The 15,603-nt window shown below is 36.7% G+C and overlaps 3 protein-coding genes across 4 annotated transcripts; 2 read left to right on the top strand and 1 right to left on the bottom strand.

Annotated features, from left to right (window-relative positions):
- The first annotated feature begins 1,946 nt into the window (after positions 1–1,946).
- On the top strand, positions 1,947–3,605 carry LOC113753261 (3-ketoacyl-CoA synthase 6-like). The gene has a single exon (XM_027297364.1). It carries the CDS (start codon positions 2,000–2,002, stop codon positions 3,488–3,490), a length of 1,491 nt encoding a protein of 496 aa, XP_027153165.1. The 5' UTR covers positions 1,947–1,999; the 3' UTR covers positions 3,491–3,605.
- A 3,894-nt stretch (positions 3,606–7,499) lies between these two features.
- On the top strand, positions 7,500–10,562 carry LOC113753263 (homocysteine S-methyltransferase 1). Its single transcript, XM_027297366.1, has 7 exons — positions 7,500–8,039; positions 8,391–8,447; positions 8,798–9,003; positions 9,129–9,258; positions 9,583–9,786; positions 9,893–9,964; positions 10,096–10,562. The coding sequence occupies exons 1-7, from the start codon at positions 7,869–7,871 to the stop codon at positions 10,237–10,239; spliced, it is 984 nt and encodes a 327-aa protein (XP_027153167.1). The 5' UTR covers positions 7,500–7,868; the 3' UTR covers positions 10,240–10,562.
- Positions 10,563–10,907: 345 nt separating this feature from the next.
- Positions 10,908–15,334, bottom strand: LOC113753108 (protein FLX-like 3). Of its 2 annotated transcripts, none has more exons than XM_027297203.1 (5): positions 15,189–15,334; positions 14,951–15,082; positions 12,005–12,533; positions 11,637–11,782; positions 10,908–11,483 (listed from the first exon to the last, which is right to left on the bottom strand). In XM_027297203.1, the coding sequence occupies exons 3-5, from the start codon at positions 12,529–12,531 to the stop codon at positions 11,359–11,361; spliced, it is 798 nt and encodes a 265-aa protein (XP_027153004.1). In that variant the 5' UTR covers positions 12,532–12,533; positions 14,951–15,082; positions 15,189–15,334; the 3' UTR covers positions 10,908–11,358. The 2 variants fall into 2 exon arrangements, with proteins under 2 accessions (XP_027153004.1, XP_027153003.1); XM_027297202.1 differs by having other exon boundaries at positions 14,951–15,078.
- Between the last annotated feature and the right edge of the window lie 269 nt (positions 15,335–15,603).

Here is a 15,603-nt window from a genome sequence, read left to right as displayed (position 1 = left end):
TTATTTGTTTCCTTGCGACACGTCCACAATAAGTGATTTTTGTGTAAATGGTTGTAAAAGATGGGCTTCATTTAATTCCTTGCGGTCCTAAGGAAGCCCATTATAGCGGATTAAACTAGGCCTGGCCAGAAGAGTTTGAGTGTTTGGAGGCTTTTGTCAGTAGGACAGTCATTTTTGTCATGCATTTTTAACCACATATTTCTTGCAAAAAAATCCAGCCCAAAGGGGGCAAGAAAGAGCATTTCTTAACTTTTTATATTTTGTCTTCATCTGTATTAGATTTTCATAAGCAAGGAAAGAAAACTTTTTAGCTATGTAGATGAAAAGATTTAAAATAAAATGAATTTTATTCCGTAGATACTCAATTTAGACTTTTGAATATGCTTAAATAATTTTTAGTTTTTCAAGTAAGATATAGATTTTAGTTTCGTGAACTTCAAAAATCCTTCAATGAGTGACGCTTACTATTATTCAATAATTTTGAAGTAGTTTCTACATCAAATCCTCTTGTAAATCCTTTGTTTAAAGACCTAACTTTCAAATTCATCATTCTTAAAATCCCACCATGGATTGAGGTGATATCAGAGGCCTTATAAATTGCAAGGAATCAGGAATGACGGAATTTAAAAATTCACCAACCATCCAAGTAAAAATGAAGATAAAGGAGGCAGCCACCAAATTGCAACTACCTTGGTTGAGGTGACACTGTAGACAATACAATTTTCGAATTTCTTGTACGTTATAAATTTTTTTTTTTTTTTTGGGTACGAATGATCACAACTTTTAATTACTTGAGGCCAGTGGCACCAGCGTACCAAAACATGTTCCGCCTTAAGTTAAATTAGTATCAACAGCCTAAAGAAAAAAAAAAAAAAAAGAGAATAGTATCAACTGTCGCAACTGCAAAAACAAGAAATAAGAAAGCCCCTTTTGCTATTCAGTCTTCTTGCCTTGTTTTTCTTCAGATTGTTCTTATAGTAATCAAGAATGTCTTTATTTTTTTCCCTTTAAATTCATGCCCTCAGGAACTCGCCTTTGTTTTGAATGCAGACCTGAGGGGAATAGGTTTTCCCCTTATTTTGGTCTGTAATAATTAATAGGTTTAACTCTTGTTTCTATCCCAAAAAATTTAATTTTTTTTACCAGTAATCTATTTCTATTTTTTTTTTTCTGAGCGAACATTACATGAGGTTAATAGATAAATGGAAGACATGATATAGGGGATGTAGTGACTGAAATGGCGAAAAGAAAAAAGGGGTATCACACAAAGTCCAGTCCATATCGTGATACGTTTTGGCAATTTCAAAGCAAAGAAAACTCACACAAGCTTTGTCCCTCAGAGGAAGCATGTCCTAGGATCATCGGTCATTGAGGTTAGTTTGGTTCGTGTATGAGCCCTTTCCTCTCTAAAGTCAAAACAAATCCAGTTCTATTTGTAGGGGTATAAATAATCCCAATAATAAGAAAGAATATCGTAATGTTCAAACTTAATTGATTATTTTAACGAATTTGAAATTTTGTTCAAAATTAACTTATTTAATTGTTGAATCAAGTTTGAATAAATTTGACAGTTATCGAATTTATAGAACGTTGTTTAAATTTGGCTTAACTAATTGACGAAGCAAGTTCGAATGATTTCTTAGCAAACCAAACTTGATTTGATATCGAATAAATTAATTCATCTTTAAACCCTATCTATTACTATTAGATTGAGTTACCTATAAATTCTTGCATGAACATTATCAACTTAATAATCTAACGTGAATTTCCGAATATGGTAAGTATACGACAAGACTATTGTATAAGAGTGATCGTTGGGAGAGGTACGACCTACATTTAATCTGCTCATCTGCCCCCCATTCATTTCCACGGACCCCCAGCATTTACATTCACCCTATATATGCTCCAGAGCCTGATTACTCACTCCACAACTCAAAAAATTTCTCTTCTGAAATCCAATTTTTGGATCACCCTCCTCACTTCCTCTCCCTCTTTCAAAATGCCTCAGCGATCGCCCGAGTTTTCTGGCTCAGTCAAACTCAAATATGTGAAGTTAGGCTACCAATATCTAGTGAACCATTTTCTCACTTTCTTGCTTGTACCAGTAATTGCTGGCATCCTATTAGAACTGATTAGATTAGGCCCTGATGAAATCGCCACGCTGTGGAAATCTCTCCAATTCGATTTTATCCAAATTTTGTGCTCGTCATATCTGATCATCTTCATCTCCACTTTATACTTCGTGTCAAGGCCTAGACCAGTTTATCTAGTCGATTATGCTTGTTACAAACCCCCCGTAACATGTCGTGTACCATTTTCTTGTTTTATGGAACATTCTAGACTGATCCTTAGCACAGAGCCAAAAAGTGTCGAATTCCAAATGAGGATTCTTGAACGCTCAGGCCTTGGTGAAGAGACTTGTTTGCCTCCTGCAATTCACTATATCCCACCAGCACCATCCATGGAAGCTGCAAGAAAAGAAGCTGAAATGGTTATATTCTCAGCAGTTGATACACTTTTCAAGAAAACAGGACTCGAGGCTAAGGATGTCGATATTCTGATAGTAAATTGCAGTCTTTTCTCCCCAACTCCATCCCTCACGGCAATGGTGATCAACAAGTACAAGATGAGGGGGGATATTAAGAGCTTTAATCTCTCGGGAATGGGCTGCAGTGCAGGGATGATTTCAATTAATTTAGCTCGTGATCTTCTTCAAAGTTATCCTAATTCAATTGCTGTAGTTGTCAGCACTGAGATTATCACGCCGAACTACTATCAAGGCAAGGAAAGGTCAATGCTGCTTCCAAATTGCCTGTTTCGAATGGGGGGTGCCGCTATTTTTCTCTCGAACCGAAGGTCTGATTCAATAAGAGCGAAATATAGGCTTCTTCACGTTGTTCGGACTCATAAAGGAGCTGATGACAAGGCTTACAGATGTGTTTTTGAAGAAGAAGATCCTGAAGGAAAATCAGGGATTTCTTTGTCTAAAGATCTCATGGCAATTGCAGGGGAAGCTCTGAAGTCCAATATCACCACAATAGGCCCTTTGGTCCTCCCTGCGTCAGAGCAGCTTCTGTTTTTAATGTCGCTGATGGGGAGAAAATTCTTTAATCCCAAGTGGAAGCCTTACATTCCTGACTTCAAACAAGCGTTTGATCATTTTTGCATTCATGCAGGGGGCAGAGCTGTAATTGATGAGCTGCAGAAGAATCTGCAGTTATCAGCTGAACATGTCGAGGCATCAAGAATGACTTTGCACAGGTTCGGAAATACTTCTTCATCATCACTGTGGTATGAGCTAAGCTATATTGAAGCAAAAGGGAGAATGCGGAAAGGGAATAGAGTTTGGCAGATTGCATTTGGAAGTGGATTCAAGTGTAACAGTGCTGTTTGGAAATGTATCAAAAGTATTGAGATACCAACAGATGGACCTTGGTCTGACTGTATTGATAGGTACCCTGTCCACATTCCTGAAGTGGTGAAGCTCTGAAGGGGAACATCCCATCTGGTGTTGACGCTGAATATGAAAAGTTGATCTCTCTCATTGGTGTTTTATTTATTCTCTTTTAAAATTTTCTTTTTTTGAAGATTTCTAAGTTTTGGAACTTCAACCTTAGTCACTAATCTGTTTACTTACTTTTTTTTTTTTTTTTTTTTTTACTTGTTGGTTGCATTTACATGAGATGTTCACCACTTATCTATGTCAATACAGTTCATTGTTATACTCTTTTCGCTCCCTCAGATTGTCATGCACAAAAAATTGATAAGAGCATGACAAGATTAGCTTGAAAATCAATTACATAAACTAGAATACTTTCGGCTCAGCAAAGCAGGAACAGGCTCTGTTCTCCATCAATTAGATTAGGATTGATTTTTGTAGTTCTCCTACGTACGCAATTGACTAGCGAGAAGGATAGGTTTCCTAGAGGAGGAACAAATGGTTATTCCTGGCGTTGCCAAATAATTCTTTCCCAATTGGAAGAAGTTTCTTTCCCAATTGGAATCGTAGATTAGCTCATTACCATACTTTTCTCACGTAGAGACAGACACCTTGCAACCTGTGTCACCTACCCACTTTCAATGTAGTATGACCCGTGTAATTTAAGAAAGGATACGGCTGCGTCAGCAAGTATTACTTCTCTTGGATGTGTCAAATTCTACTCAACCTTGATGGAATTGAAAGCAACTGCAGATTTTGACGAAAATATTGAATTGGTTATATTGCACTGTTAAATAAACTTAAGGAAATGGGTGGAGGGTGGAGCTCCGCATATGTTGGAATTGGGTGTTTTATGCCGGACACAAGTCTGGTTTCGACATGGACGATGATTGAGATTGAGTGGTGAAATCAACCAATATATTTATCCAAGGAATGTTATTTAAAGGTTAAAAATTCTATGGTCGTGCAGCTCTATGCTACGAGAAATAGTTGGACGATTCAGAGTGACTTAAAAGTACAAATACACTTGTAGCCATGGAAGCGTACAAATCTAAACACTTTCGAGTATAGTTATTAAATCCGGTTCGGAGCTCAATTCGAAGAGGTTATTAATTCAACCGTGGGTTGTACAATAGTTATATTTTATAATATAATAAGATTTTTTAAATTATAAAAATAGTAAAATTTTTAAGTTGGTGGTTCCACTGACGATATTTTTTCAGTTCACCGGTTGAATTGTCGAATCATTGATTGGTCAACAGATTTGTTACTTAACTGGTTTAATTTGCAACCTAACCCGATTTTATGGCCGATTCATGGGGTTGACCGCCAAATCAGGCCGAATTTTATTACTATGCTTTCGAGGGCATTTATGGAGATTTAGAATGGTGTAGACACAACATTAATATGATATACTTTGTATTGTCCAAATCTCAAAATTTTGCGGATGACTAAGTTGTCTGTGATTACCTTATATGCTGCATCTGTCATGCCAAACATTTGTTTTCTATTGGAAAAATCCATTGAAACGTTAGTTTAATTGATCGTGTGGAAAAATTTTACAGAGTTGGATTGATATTAGTGGATCATTAAGGCTTTCCTATGCATTGTATGGGCGAATAAAAAGGAAATTCGTGAAATCACTATTAATAAGGATGTTTGGTTTGAAAGGTTTACTTACTTTGATTTTGCTCCGTTTTTTTTTGGGTGGGTTCTTCGGCTGGGTTTGTTGGGTACCAAATGCCAAATAATAGGATAGGACAGCGCTAGGTCTGAATTCTTTAGGCTTCCCGCTGATTTCCACCATCATCTGTTTCAATTCATGATGAATTCTTAGCCCCAACATGTAAATCGGCCCAATGGTTGTGGCATAGCTTCTCTATTTACAGATGACAGAGAAGCCCAATGAAGAATTTTTTTTTTTAATTATCTAATTCCTATGCTTCTTTAATTCTTCTCTCATTCTTGCATCCAACAAATTGTTCGTTTATTATTCTTTTAGAAATTAAATTTTTTTTTTGAAAGAACAAATCTAGCATTTTTTTTGTTAACCTTACCACTGCCAAGTACAGAATTCAAACCCTAAATTTGATTGTGAAAAAAACTTTAATGGTCTTCCTTTGATCACTACACCAACCCAGCGTTTTTATGTTGAGGATCACACTTGGTCGTCCTTCACCAAATGGTCTTCAACATTGTGGTGGGTAAAGTCAAGGCCAAGTGGCCAACTATACAATTGTCAATTTTTTACCAACTCCCCTAGCTAGACACGTTTTCAAACCTTTTTTTTTTTTTTTTTGGGTTGGATTTCCCTGTTTTTGAACTTTAATAAAAGTTTTTTGATCTTCGAACGTTTCCAACAGGGATACTTATTGTGAGGTTTACTTGTTGAACTTGAAATTTGGTAAACCAAGCCACCGTATTAAATTTTTATACAGAAATTTTATTCATTGTTCATCAATGAACAGTAATGTAGAAGATTGACACACCAACCGTTTGCCGCCTCTACTCGAATAAAATCGTGGCACGTTGATTTCATAGAAATTGGGACTTATTTTACGTTTCTCCAGTTCAAGAAATTGTGAAGTGTAAATTCTTATCACCCATCTTCCAAAGTCCAAACATGTAAAAAGGAAAAAAAAATAATTGCATGTTCTTCAATGATGTTGGGTGGCAATTAGATATGTTCTCCAATCTTGTGGGAAAGCCAAGAATTACGTCAAACTCTCCATCTTTTCAATTAACCTTTTGACTTAATCAACAACTAATTGAATACATTGCATTCACTTCGTCAACCTACGAGGCAAAACTCATTAAATAAATATTGTTTTATGGAGTTATAATTTTGTATTTAACTTACATTTGGTAAGCCACCTACCACCTCTTGGAAGACGGAAGATGAAGGACCCCCAGATCTATCTTCCAAGTTTCAGCTAGAATGGGGGGGGGGGGGGGGGGTTTCTCCGTGCAATTTTGTAATTTTTGTGCATCAATTTTGTCTATTTCTCTTTTTCGTTTTCTTTTTTGGTATATCGTTTTGTTGCAATTCACGATCTTGTATAGTATTTTAGTTAAAAAAAAAAAAGATGCTGAAAATAAAGGAGATGCTTAGCATTCTTTGCAAGGTAAGCATATGCCCATTCTCTAACTTTACTCTTCAACCAATTCACTTTTTCCAGAAAAAATGGATGTGAATGGAGGTGCTTGAGAGATGAAAAAGTAATTATTTGACTTTTCTTTGGGCTGTTATCTTTTCAATACTAAATCTGTAGTGTCAATTGAAGAAAATTGAGAATTAAAAATGAATTAATAGATTTATAAAGGTCCTGTTTGATAATCCAATTCATTACTTAAATTCAATAGATTTAGATCTTAACCTGCTCAGATGCGTTTGATAACTAAAAATTGAACATTTAAATTAATTAAGTAATACTAAATTTTTAGACAAATTTGTTTCCAAAAATAAGTGGTAAAATATTCTAAAAATAAACACGTGGGATTTCTTTAAACCATCAAATCAGTGATGCTTATATATTTTCATAGAGGTTTACCACATTCATAAAGATCTCCACTGAATTTTTTTTATTTGAAATTACAGACAGTACTGTTTAGATAGAGTTTGTTTGGATAGAGTATTATACAGAATTTGTTTGGATAGACCATTATACAGAGTATTGCTTACAGACAGTACTGTTCGTAGTAATTCACTGGGTAATAAATATTCTTTAGTATTACTTTTAAAGTTAAAACTTGTGATTTTCACTGGAGGCATATTTAGTATGCACGTAAACTCAGAATTACGTATTTCTTATTATGCCAAAAAAAAAAAAAAGAATTACGTGTTTCTTGAAATTTAAGTCTAGGGACAACAGGCAATAATAAAAAGGGTAAACTATAACTTCCAAAAAACTAATTGCATCAGCCAGTATAATTACTACGAACCTCAGGGGTCTTGAATGTAAATCCCAAGTCGAAAGGAAGCACAAAAACAAAGGGAAAAACAAAAGTGCAAAAACAGGAGACAAAGTCCTCGTCATGAGTCTAATGCAAGAACCTGTTTTATGAAACCGACCCAATGGAAGACAAATAAGAACCTGAAAGCATAAACCGTCCGCGTTCATTAGCTGTTATCTATTCATACATTCCAATCCATCCATATCCTATAAATTACTCCCAAGATTTAGCAAGAACAGCCTATACATCTGTAAACCTTAATTGGCTTTATCCAGCAAAACACTTAAATCTCTTCCTCTGTCACCGGCGCCTTTAAAGCCACAACGTGGTGACATATTATATCCTCCCTCTTGCCTCTACCTCGTTGTCCCCATCATCCCACGCTATTATTGTTGTACTAGTTGCATTTTTTGGTTCAAAACGAGAAGGACAAGAGGAAGAAGAAGATAGAAAGTGAAAAAGAAAATTGAGAAATATGGGGATAGGGAAAGAAAGTGCTACATTGGAAGATTTTCTTGAAAAGGCAGGTGGTTGTGCGGTCCTGGATGGTGGTTTTGCTACTCAACTGGAGAGGCATGGTGCCACCATTAATGACCCTCTTTGGAGTGCTCTTTGCCTGATCAAAGACCCTCATCTTATCAAAAAGGTAGAACTTCTTGTTCATAGTTCATACATACGTCTTCTCCAGAAAAACATATGCAATCAATTGGTTACATGTAAATATGTAATTAATTAACTTGCATCCATACATGTGATTAAGTTTCAATATGTCGTCTGGCAATAAATTGAATACGTGATACACTAGTGGAACTTGAATCCTGAAATTATGACGATTGTTCTTTCACTAGATCAAGGTGGTTACTAGTACGTGCAATACCTGAAAAGAAATGGTAGAAGGAAAAACTCAGGGTTTGTGATTTTGTAACAAGTGAATAGGTGTAACATAGCCAAGAAATGGACTAAATTTGGAGAATTGGATGTCTTTGGATGAGTGCAGGTACACCAGGAGTATTTGGAAGCAGGTGCAGATATATTGGTCACTTCATCTTATCAGGTTCGTCGTGGCACTTTCAACAGTTAAGAAATGAGGCTTTATTGCTTACGATATGTACCTAACTATACTAGGTTTAGGTTGATGTGTAGTTCTTTAAATTGGGAATCTTGAATTGCATCCTAGGATAGGAAACACATTGCAGAGGACAGGAAAAAATGTTATCTGCTTGATTAGTTCAAGGCCAGAATACAAGGATTTTTGAGAGATTTGGATTTTTTTGTGAGGTTATTAACATCAAAGATTAAAAAAAAAAAAACAACGTGCTCAATGAGATTTGGTCAAATCCCAATTTGTGATGATGTTTAGTAATTCTTTACAAAAGTTAATATGCTATTATTATGTGAATGCAGGCTACTATTCCGGGATTCCTGTCAAGGGGACTATCCATTGAAGAAGCAGAGACTCTGTTAAGAAGAAGTGTGAAATTGGCTGTTGAAGCCCGGGATAAGTTTTGGGACGCCATTAAAACGAATCCCTACCAAAACCGTACTAAAGCTTTAGTTGCAGCCTCCATTGGAAGTTATGGCGCTTATCTTGCGGATGGGTCAGAGTACAGGTAACATTTTTAACATGCATTGTTTTGATTTGCAAAAACAAAAGCTTTTAACGTTTTCTTTTGGGCAATTTTCATTGGATATATATCTTATTTATGTGATTTCATTCTTGTGTTTTGTCTGGCAGTGGGAATTATGGGCCGGATGTGAATCTGGATAAGCTCAAGGATTTTCATAGGCGAAGACTGCAAGTTCTTGTGGAAGCAGGAGCTGATTTACTTGCCTTTGAAACCATTCCTAACAAGTTAGAAGCTCAGGTATGCTCTCCCAGTAATTCCTTGGGTTGTCCTCCCCCTGAAGTTTGATAACTGTTTAAAACATGCATCTAAATCAGTATGAGAGACGAGTTTCTCACATGAAAATACCAATACGCATTGTGCAGAACAATGAATCAACACATCTTGACCATTTCATTGGCAGGTGTTAGCGTCCCCTTTGGTTTAATTATTAGGCCAGAAATGAGAATACAGCACATGGGACATTCTTGCAACACTTAGTTATTCAAACATGAGATGTTCCATGACGCATGTGGATGTCATTTATAATTGATAAGCACACGACTTACTCAAATTATCTGGCAGGCGTGCGCAGAACTTCTTGAAGAGGAGAATGTACAGATTCCATCTTGGATCTGTTTTAGCTCTGTAGATGGCAAGAATGCTCCATCAGGAGAGAGCTTCAATGAATGTCTAGATGTATTAAACAAAAGTAACAAAGTTACTGCAGTAGGGATTAATTGTGCTCCGCCTCATTTTGTCCTAGCCCTGATTCAGAAATTCAGAGAGGTAATTGCAAAGATCCCTTCCAGTGAAGTGTATGAAAAAGTATTTTCTTATTATTATATTTGTTAATCTTACATTCAGTGTTCTAATCTAATTTTGTTTTTGGCAGTTAACTGGGAAGGCCATAGTAGTGTATCCCAACAGTGGGGAGATATGGGATGGTGTAGCTAAAAGGTGGCTGGTGAGTAATTTGTACCTTGATTTACATGTAATTCCTTTTGAGTGTGTGTAGGGTAGAGCTTTTTCATGACTAAATCTTGTGTGCATTGTCCAGAAACTGGCTCCCTAATTTAGTTAGTGTTTGTTTAACAGCCATCAAAATGCTTTGACGATGAAAAATTTGAGTTGTTTGCTACAAGATGGCGCGACGCAGGAGCTAAACTCATCGGTGGCTGTTGTCGGACCACGCCTGATACTGTTCGTGCCATCTCAAAGGCCCTCAAAGAAAGGTCCTGATGCCTCCTCAGTTCAAAGGGTCACCGTCAAAGACATTGCTCCACCAATACTCTTCCCTTATGATTCATGAAATGATAGCTTTGTTCCACTTATTCTTTTTAATTTATATAGCTGTTAGTCTAGCTGCATAATTCCGGGCAAGGGATAGGAGGGGATGATGAGCAGTGGGCAATCTTTAGGAACTTCTGTAACCTCATAGTCTTAGTCCAAAAGGGGTGCAAAGAAGTACAGTTATCCTTTAGGATTACGTGTTCATTTATTCAACTTAGAAATACTGCATGACTTCTTGTAGTTGAAAATGAAATCATGGACAGCTTCAATCAGAAGAGCAGGAAGAAGGAAACCTCGACGAAAAGGTTTTAATAGATCTAGAACTTCGACAAACGCAATGTTGTGAGGGCTTTTTTAATTGGAATCCTAGCATCTTCGTCGAATAGTAATGCTGCGAAAGTACATGTTTGGTACCGCAGCAACTTCGTGGCTTCATCTTGGACGTGCTCACAGAAAAATTGGTCAAGAGGAGTTGGTAGCTTAACCAGATCAAAATGGGGATAATCAACATCCAAGATAACAAGAAAAGAATGAAAATTTGGGCGACGGTTATTATCCATAGACAATGATTAGAACAACAACACTATACAACCCTATACTTCAGCACTGACCCTTCATTTCCAGCCTCAGTATCAAGGGAGACAATAACAATGCATATAAACCAGCAATACGTTGTGCAGTCCAATTTTACATTCCAAAAGCATAAGAAAATGGTAGATCTCTCGAACGGTCGCGAATGCACGGGCGGCACAAAGGTCATATGACAACATTAGTTGTTGGTGACATAAAGTCGTACAAATTTCACCAGCACTTTTTGCAAGAAAGAAATAAGAAAAAGTGCATATCAAAACCAGCTTATTACATGGATGAACAAAGTTAGTACATCAACCTGTATCAGCTATAGCAACCGGAAAAAGTCCGCCAATGTATTTTAGTTCCAGAAAGATCAGGCATAAACTTGCTTGATGGAGACTCTGTACACATTAGCAAAGATGAACAGTAGTGAATGAGAAGCTTTCTTCTGAAATTTCCTCAGATCAAAAGCAAACTCATCATCTCTGTACATGATCAGCGTCTAGGAAGCCCTCTCTTATCATAGGATCCCCAAGCTCCACTGCCATAGGGATCACCATAGGAATTACCTCGATATCTCATTTCAGGACTTCCATTCATCATTCCATAGGTCCCAATACCTGATAAAATACGAAAGTTTTGACATGCTAAATAGTTGTTCAAACTTGAGATAGCAAGACATGTTACACATGACTAAAGCAGAAGCAACACCATCCAGTGCCCTCGGTGGGGTGGTGGTGTGGTGTGAGGGGAAGAGAGTGAGAGAGCAATACCAGGACCACGTGCTCTCCTCTCTGAACTAGCTTGCTCTGCTCGGAGCTTTTCTATTTCACGAGCCATGGAGACTAGGTTTTTCTCCATTGCTTGGTTTTGTTCCACCAGTTGCTCATTTGCTTTCTTCTCAAACTCAAATATGCTCCTGGAATATCCATCAAAAAATGCCAAAAAGTCATACTTGATCAGAACCTGACAGATTCCATAATTCATCTCTCAAACAGATGATTTTGCTCTCTTTAGACATGACTTTCCTCTTAACTGTTAACTGGTCAACCATGGAGGACAGGAGCAGGAAGGCTCGATTGGATGAGCCAGCAAGAACATAATCAATATACTTGTAATAAAAAAATTTATATGTCCATACCTTGCTTCGATCAGTTCTTTGTGCATCCCCTCAATATCAGCCTTCATGGCAGCTACTTGCTGATTATCAGCTTTACATCTATTAATATCCTTATTGAAAGCTTGAACTTGGGCAGCTAATTCCTGTCGTAATGCATTTAATTTCTGAGATTCTGACCTTAATTGGACTACCTCTGCCCTGAGTGGTTCAGCAGAGCGAAGCTCAGCCTCAAGCTTCATTCCTCTCTCGATCAACTCCCTTGTGTGTGCCTCTTTATCAGCTCTTATTTGAGGAAGGACCTGACTCAGTCTGTGAATTTCGTCCTTAACAGCAGTCAGTTCACTCTGAAGAAACACATTCTCATCAACCAAGAGGCCATTTTCGGCAACAATCTTTTGCATATCTCTATGTTGAATTTCAAGTTCCTCCTCAAGGACTGCAGGATGCGGAGGTAGAGGTCCACCTCCTCGGTGCATTATAGCCCGTGGGTCATTGCGGAAGCCCCTGATATTATCTGTTTGACGGAACATCCGATTTCTCCCTGCCATAGCTGTTGTCCAACACAACTAATATTAGATCACTATAGGTAAATTCATGGATTAAAATATATTTTGCCTTAAAAACAATTTTATAGATGCCCAGATACTTTTAAGTGAAATTGACAGAATGCATAGAGATGAAACAGTAAAGGTTTCCTTTTACATTTTGGCAGAGATCAAAACATAAAGATCTGAGGTGACAAATAAACACTTTAAAGTTCAAACTACAATAAAGCTCATTAAACATCCTCCTGACTGCAAGAAAAGAAAGAAACCACCAAACATTATCCACAGGTAAGTTAACTAAGCCCGTCAAAGAACAAGTCAAAGGCATCTTTGTTAAGGAAAGATTTCAACATCCTTCCAAACTATTTCTCATGGCATATAAATTGGAAATAAATGACAATATCTGGCTTTATTGACATTTCTGAGTAAGTACTGAATGTGGATGGCCCATGTAACCTGATGCAAATGCCACCTAAGTCATTTGTCCACATGTAAAAGTATACATATGCCTTGCTACCCAAGTTTTCCAAAATAACGTATATGAAGGCTCATTCGATGTGGAATTGAAGTGAAAGAAACAGTATTGATAAACTCCATACTCATGACATTTACAAATGAAGGTAAAATTGTGAAGGCAAATTACATGTTTAAGCACATTTGAAGTCCATAACCATCAAACTGAATGCATTTGTTACCTCTGTTCTAACTCGAGTCTACTTCATTGCAATCATATTACTGAAACTTTCGAGCTTCACTAATGTCCTCAAGGTTAAAATGCAATGAAATTGGAAAATGCACATAATGCAAGCCACCTTCTCCTTAAGGAATTCCAAAAACCCAGCTATCTAGTTGATCCTTAAGGAATTCCAAAAACCCAGCTATCTAGTTGATCTTTCACAAGATAGATTCACTATGTGGAGCAATACAAGCTCTCGAGACCGAACTTCTAGCATCAATAATGTCACATTCATATTAGGTTAACCTTCTAAAAGCCTTTATTACTTGAGTATCATTCACAGTTTTGAGCAACATTAATTGCTTTCCGATCCTTGAGGCCCCATGCTTTCTATTCCTAGAATGAAAATAGAAGTGATAGACAAGCACTAGCAACCCCATGATGAACTATTGGCCATAATTGATAGAAGATAATAAGACTTGAACACAACATCTTATAGCTAGTACAAAAAATCATGAAATGCTTATTCTAGAGGATAATGAAATACTTATTCTGCAACATATCCACCTCAAATACCCTTCAACTTCTCTAGAGGAGAAATTCAAATGAAAACCACCTAATGCTATGATCTCATAGAACCAATCTTTCAATGCCCGTTACTATCATGATTAAACATTTGGGCCCCTTTAAGGAACTATTAGACTGTGCAACATTCATCACATGAGAGGCTCTTCCATGATTGTCACAACAAATACAATTATAACATTTTAGATGCACATTACTTCATTCTGTTCAAGAGGAAGGCAATGAGCAGCATCCATGTCTCACAATACGATCACAGAAGGATTGTCATACTAAACATTTTCCATTTTCTTACTTTTCATAATCCCCCCATGCTTTGCTTGCCCTAATTAGTTACAAAGTCATTATTCTGCAGTCAGCATCCAGATTTTCTAGATTTCTGCAGTTACAGGTTTCAACCAAAAGAATACAACTAAAATGATGAAAATAGAAAAAGAAGCCAAGACATAGAACCTTGCAAAGTAGCCAACTCTATGTGTTAGCAGATCAGCAAGTGGATATACAAACAGGGGCTAAATTTCTGAAATCTTATCTGATGTCTTGTAAACTCAAGCTGAAATTCCACACTATTTCTTGAGGAAAAAGCTTATCCATAAGACCAAGATACAAAAGAAAAAGCCTAAAGGGCAGTAAGTTCTAATGCCAAAACTGCACTATCTATGCCCTATATCTGTGACACAGCTATTTTCTTCATGTTTAGGTTGACCCAAGATTCGCGACACTGACATGAAAGAGAAAAATAAAATTGCAGATATGTAATGATGCAATTTGCATCGACAAACTCATCCTGAGCAAGAAGCCATCATTAACCAAATTCCATTTAAACCTTGGGATTAGAAATCACAGCAAGTCTAGCAGCAGGGCAGCTACTGGACTGATGATAACTATTTCCAATTCCTCAATTTTTCTTTGTCCCCACAAATGTGCAATCTCAGTCATTCACTTTTTTAATTTTTATCACTCATATTCAAATCAAATGCTCCCACCAATTCATAGACTTTACAGTTAAAAACCCAAAATAAATGACTAACTTACATTCTGAAAGAACAACAATAGCCTAATAAACTTGTGTTCTATCTATAGCTTAAGTATCAAGATTCAATTTTCCATCAAAATACCAACACCAAGTGAAAGATATAATTAAATTCAGAACATTTTCCTTACCAGATTAATTACAGAACAGTCCGTAACCTAATGTTTTGCTTTCTGCTGGACCATCAAAGGAAGAAAAAATCTATTTTTTGCATAGATTTCAATTCTTGAGGGTAAATTGTATCATCAAGAATTCCACCCTGCCTTACGAAAAACAACATAAACTCGAGCCTCAGAAAGAAGTAAAGGTATTATCCTAAACAAAGTAACCGAAACTTGAACAAATAAAGGTAAAGGGAAGAGAGATTACCTTGCAAGAACAGCGGATTTGGAGATAATTCTGATCTTAGGACGAAAATTTTTACGTTTGTGAAGTTACAAGGTTCCCTGCTGTCCCGCTGAGCTCAGGAGAGGTGCTGTTATAAGCCATAAGAGAGAGAACCATTCGGGCTGTGACACTCCTGCAACAATTTTTTGGCCCATTAAAAGCCATCTTTTTCTCTTTTAAGTAAAAATGAAAAGTCCCGAATTCATATCTTTTAATTATATATCTTTCTCATGTCACTTTAAGTCATCCTTTTTTCAATTCATTTCTTTTTCAAATTATCTTATGCACAATTTTATTTTTGGTTCTTTTTTTCGTTCTATGTATTGAGATCGATTTTATTTGAAAAGTTAAAAAATTGCGTTGAATTAAATCTTTTTTTGGGATGTCTCTCTACCAT

The sequence above is a fragment of the Coffea eugenioides genome, chromosome 11 (assembly GCF_003713205.1).
Source record: "Coffea eugenioides isolate CCC68of chromosome 11, Ceug_1.0, whole genome shotgun sequence".
In the NCBI taxonomy this organism is placed as follows: Eukaryota; Viridiplantae; Streptophyta; class Magnoliopsida; order Gentianales; family Rubiaceae; genus Coffea; species Coffea eugenioides.
The sequence above is the reverse complement of the archived record's forward strand: the minus strand, read 5'-3'. Positions and strand labels throughout refer to the sequence as shown.

What these genes read in the sequence shown, in the direction of transcription:
- LOC113753263 (XM_027297366.1), top strand. Translation starts at nt 7,869, where the DNA reads ATGGGGATAGGGAAAGAAAGTGCTACATTGGAAGATTTTCTTGAAAAG. An exon ending in ACCCTCATCTTATCAAAAAG is followed by an intron (nt 8,040 to 8,390) that starts GTAGAACTTCTT and finishes GGATGAGTGCAG; the next exon opens with GTACACCAGGAGTATTTGGA. An exon ending in CTAACAAGTTAGAAGCTCAG is followed by an intron (nt 9,259 to 9,582) that starts GTATGCTCTCCC and finishes ATTATCTGGCAG; the next exon opens with GCGTGCGCAGAACTTCTTGA.
- LOC113753108 (XM_027297203.1), bottom strand. Translation starts at nt 12,531, where the DNA reads ATGGCAGGGAGAAATCGGATGTTCCGTCAAACAGATAATATCAGGGGC. An exon ending in AAAGAACTGATCGAAGCAAG is followed by an intron (nt 11,783 to 12,004) that starts GTATGGACATAT and finishes TGGATATTCCAG; the next exon opens with GAGCATATTTGAGTTTGAGA. An exon ending in GAGGAGAGCACGTGGTCCTG is followed by an intron (nt 11,484 to 11,636) that starts GTATTGCTCTCT and finishes GTATTTTATCAG; the next exon opens with GTATTGGGACCTATGGAATG.
- LOC113753261 (XM_027297364.1), top strand. Translation starts at nt 2,000, where the DNA reads ATGCCTCAGCGATCGCCCGAGTTTTCTGGCTCAGTCAAACTCAAATAT.